This window comes from Papaver somniferum, chromosome 3 (assembly GCF_003573695.1).
Source record: "Papaver somniferum cultivar HN1 chromosome 3, ASM357369v1, whole genome shotgun sequence".
In the NCBI taxonomy this organism is placed as follows: domain Eukaryota; kingdom Viridiplantae; phylum Streptophyta; class Magnoliopsida; order Ranunculales; family Papaveraceae; genus Papaver; species Papaver somniferum.
Window position 1 is genome coordinate 119,380,175 of NC_039360.1, and position 4,724 is coordinate 119,384,898.

The 4,724-nt window shown below is 38.0% G+C and overlaps 1 protein-coding gene across 1 annotated transcript; it reads left to right on the forward strand.

Moving 5' to 3' along the window:
* Positions 1-1,175: 1,175 nt before the first annotated feature.
* On the forward strand, positions 1,176-2,417 carry LOC113357168 (glycine-rich protein 2-like). The gene has a single exon (XM_026600463.1). It carries the CDS (start codon positions 1,313-1,315, stop codon positions 1,925-1,927), a length of 615 nt encoding a protein of 204 aa, XP_026456248.1. The 5' UTR covers positions 1,176-1,312; the 3' UTR covers positions 1,928-2,417.
* The last annotated feature ends 2,307 nt before the right edge of the window (positions 2,418-4,724 follow it).

Here is a 4,724-nt window from a genome sequence, read left to right on the forward strand (position 1 = left end):
AAAATTTCTGGTGTTTATGTTATTTCTTTTTCGCATTACATATGTTTAAATAATTGAAATATCACAGGTTGTGCTTAGATCAATCAGTTAATAAATCCGACCTTGATTGACACTCGGCCATTAGTCTTTGGTACCATCCGAGTTATTCTCATATCAATCAGTCGCACGAATTTCTATCTAGTTGATTTACTGATTGTATTGAGAAAGAGATAAATCTCTTTCTTGATTGAGTCTCACTTTTAAGTTGGTGTTCTCGGAATTATATTGGAGTTTTGTCGAACGAAATATTGGGTGCGGTTGTTATACCCCCGCGTTTTCACATAAAAACATACACTTTATGATTAATAAAATTATTACCACGAAATTAAAAAAAAAAACCAAATTAGAAAAATTTATGGTTTCAATTTAGTAAACTTATATGAATAAAATCAAAATTGGAGAAGAAAGACAACATAAAATGATACATCATACTAATTCATACTGATTAGAGAACAAAACTTCTTTGATTTGAGCTAAATCCTTTACATAAATCTGTTTATGAACTAATCATGTCGAATCATATGTGAATGTTATGATTGTGATAAAGAAGAAGTAGAAGAAGGGTTTGGTTGCTCGTGTGTGATGGAGGTGGTGGTTGTGTCGTAACTCTGTAAGAAGAACAAGAAAAGAGACGAAGGCAAACGTAACTGTGTAGTAGTAGAAGAAGAAAAAGAGAAAGAGGTGGCCGGCTAACTAGTTTAGGGCTTAGGCTAGTTGAAGTTATATGAGAAGAAATTGAGAATTAGGATTAAAAGGAATCTATAAAATCAATGGTAATGGATAACCGATTATTTGATGCGGTGTAGGCCGGGAATCCTTAGTAATTGAGTACCTGTACTGGTACTTTACCGATTCCCTATTTTGTTACTCGTACCTGTGCTTCCTGTCCCGGTTTCGGTACGATTCCAGTCGGGAGTTTTCGGTTCCAAGCAGTTCTTCGGGAACAAGCCGGTTCGTGTGCCTCTAGTTTACAGGCCTGCCCAAAAGCCTAATATATAGACCTAAAATCCGGCCCAAGTGGAACAGATGATGCATAAAGATCTAAATCGCTGACATGGCACATGAGGCGAATCCGAAACCCACTACGAATTCTAGGGTTATGGAAAACAAATAATTAAAAAAAGAAATCAAAAAGCAAATAAAAAGAGTGTGTGAGGGCTAGAGAAACTAGGTTTTCTCTTTCGCGTCTCTCTTTTCGCTCTGAGGGGTTAGGGTTTTCTTTGTTTCTCTCTTTTTTTCTCGTCTAGATTTTTCACTTTCAGATCGATAAGACATGGCTGAAGGTGGTAGAAATACTGGTACAGTCAAGTGGTTTAATGTTCAGAAAGGTTTTGGATTCATATCACCAACTGATGGTAGTGAGGATCTCTTTGTTCATCAATCATCCATCAAATCTGATGGATACCGTAGCTTAGCTGAAAACGAAGAAGTCGAATACGAGGTCGAAACTGGTGATGATGGTAGAACTAAAGCCGTCGATGTCACTGGTCCTGGTGGCAGTAATGTTCAAGGTAGTCGCAGAGAAGGCGGCGGAGGTGGTGGTCGAGGTGGTTATGGGGATGGTGGATACGGTGGCGGTGGCGGTTATGGTGGCGGGGGCGGTGGCGGTGGCGGTTATGGTGGCGGGGGCGGTGGATATGGTGGACGAAGTGGAGGTCGTGGTGGTGGTAGTTATGGCGGTGGAGGTGGTGGATCTTGTTATAGCTGTGGTGAATCTGGACATCTTGCCAGAGATTGCAGCAGTGGAGGAAGTGGCGGCGGCGGTGGATATGGTGGAAGAAGTGGTGGTAGAGGTGGCGGTAGAGGTGGTGGTGGCGGCGGCCAGTGCTACAACTGTCAAGGTACCGGTCACTTTGCCAGGGAGTGCCCTAAAGCCGGAGGCAACTAAAGTTCTTGATTCGAAGGGAACATGGTAAAGCAAACACATCTTGATGTTTCGCTTTACATAGTTTCTTTTAATCAGTCTTTTTATCTTTTCAATCTTTGTTTGGGTATTATTTTCTCTTTTTAGGTTAGATTTTTGGGTGATAGCATCGAATATTTTTGGAAAGGGTTTTCTTCTCTTGGGATAGATCTGCTTTATAAACTTAGGGATGTTGTCATGGTGGGATTTTATTACTTCTTTTTTTGTGCCGTTCATAATGGTTATGATGCTGCTGGTTATATCATCTCCTTTTTTCTCTTTTACTGATGTGGTTGGGTAAACAGTGGATTTTGTATCCTTATTACTTTCTGAATTGAAAGTAAACAAAGCAACAAACAGTGTTCAGTTATCTTTATTGTGTTCTGATGTGGTTGGGTAAACAGTGGATTTTGTATCCTTATTACTTTCTGAATTGAAAGTAAACAAAGCAACAAACAGTGTTCAGTTATCTTTATTGTGTTCTTCTGCTATTAATTATACTTTTTTTTTTTTATCATCTGTTTGATCTTTTCAGTGATATTTAGATCTCTGTGGTAGAATTTTGGACATCTATATTTTGGCCTCACTTTTGAAAAGATATTTCTCTCTAGCTTGAACTGTCCAATGTTTTGGGGCCCTTAACATCACTTACGGTTTATAAACCTCAACATCAAACCAAGACATTGACCCCTTCCTTGCAGTGTATTATAAACATTGATACCTTGATCCTCAACTTCTCTACTCCTTTGGTTAAATCTTGTCATGTCTTCTAAATGTTGTTAGGGTGTTATTAACCTTTCCTCAGTCTTTGAATTATCTGGAATTTTCATAGTCATCAGGAGTGTTGTATTGGGAAGAAGGATAAAAACCTCTCCACATCATTATATTTGTAATTTGCATTCAGGAGAAGATCCTTTTTATTGGGGATGGTACTTGTCTTGGGTTGGCCCCATGATCAGTTACTATGCTTGTAACTGAGTTTTCTTCTAACAACTTCTAACAAAGATCTATGTTTGGGTCACTGAAATCTAAATTTGTTATGTATCTGAATTCCATTCAGAGATATATCCCTGAGCTTATTTCTCAGAGTTTTCTCAGAGTGATTGTCACCTGAAGGGGACCGGCCTATTGAACCCAGATTAGGTAATAGATTTGGGGCTTGCTGCCTCTATCTGTTTTGTATGTCCTCCCTCGTAGTCGTAGTTGTCGGAGCAATATTTTACATGGTTGTTGAAGCCTTGAAGTAAGTTCTGGAGATGAACTGAAAACACACTTCACTACAGAACTAAGAACACAACTGTTTATGTTTATTAGTGTAGGTGCATCCGGGTGATATCAAATTGTTTATATGGACTATCCATGATTTAATTTAATCACGGTATCGACTTTCTTATCCAATAAAAAGCGCTCATGTGCCTTGGTAATAGAAGACTGAAGCCTCGAGTTCGAGGTTTTAGCCCTTGGGAGTCTCGAACTCTCTTTTCATGGCTTTTGTTTTGTGCGGTATGGATCCTATATAAAATCCTCATATTGGAGGAAACAATGGATCACCCGTCATATTGTGCGCGACAAGTGCCGTACATTGTGGTACTTTTTTTTTTCTAGAAAAAATGATATATTGATAGAGTGGATTACATAGTAGAATTGAGAAAATCAGGGATAAAGTCCATCCATTCTCCAGAGGTTCTGGATCTTCTACTAAACTTTTCTGCAAGATCAACAAGTACAATATGATTTCTACGCAAGAATTGAAACTTAACAAAGCTAAAACTGAGAATAATTATTTTACAGTCATCTAAGACTGAGTTATTATACCAAAATAATGGGTTATTATTAGAATTGAAGGAGTCAATGACTGTTTTAGCATCACTGACAAAACAAACTTTTTGTAAATCTTTCTCTTTTGCCCACTTCACCACTTCCAGTAAAGCCAGACTTTCCGCCTCCTCAGCATTCCTCACATTCCCGGCTTTGAGTTTGCATTCAAGGAATACACCTGTAATATCATTCATAATTAACCCAATACCAGATAAGTTAGAATTCTTGTCATAAGCCGCATTACTAAAGATAATATAGCAGTTTTCAGGCAATTGGCTAATGAGACTATTCAGATTCTCTTCTTCAGTAATAATCCTAAGGTTATTCTCAGGTGCAGAATCACTCAAGTAGGTATCTGTATCATTTACTAATTTAAGAGCCGGTCTAGAAGTAACATAGTGAATAAGGTTTTTCCCTTGAAAAGTGCTGAGACATCTCTCTTTCCAGATACTCCAAGCAATCGTAAAAACAGCCCCAGCTTTAGATTTTAAACTGTCATTAGAGAGCCATTTACTAATGCAGTCCTGGAAGTTAACATTTGAAGCACTATCTTGCTCGATAATGTCTGCATAAGGAGTAAGTGACCAAACAGACTTAGAGAACTCACATTGTAGGATGATATGTTCAGGGGATTCAATTATTCCTGAGTTGCACATATTGCAAGAAGAATCATGACCATTACAGTATCTATGAAGTACAAATTTGGCAGGGAGAATATTTTCATGACATTTCCAAGCAAAAAATTTGAACTTTAGGTAAAATTGGAAGTTTCCACAGAGATTTATAAAAAGGATTACTATTCTGTGAATTATCCAAAAACTCATGTTGGCCAGAAATGATTTTATAAACAGATTTCACCGAAAACATGTCATTTTTAATATGTGGCCAAACAAGCCTGTCATCCCCTGATAATGGTATCCTAGTACCTAGAACACTCCTAGCATTCTGTTGAGTAAAGTAAGCA

What these genes read in the sequence shown, in the direction of transcription:
- LOC113357168 (XM_026600463.1), top strand. Translation starts at nt 1,313, where the DNA reads ATGGCTGAAGGTGGTAGAAATACTGGTACAGTCAAGTGGTTTAATGTT.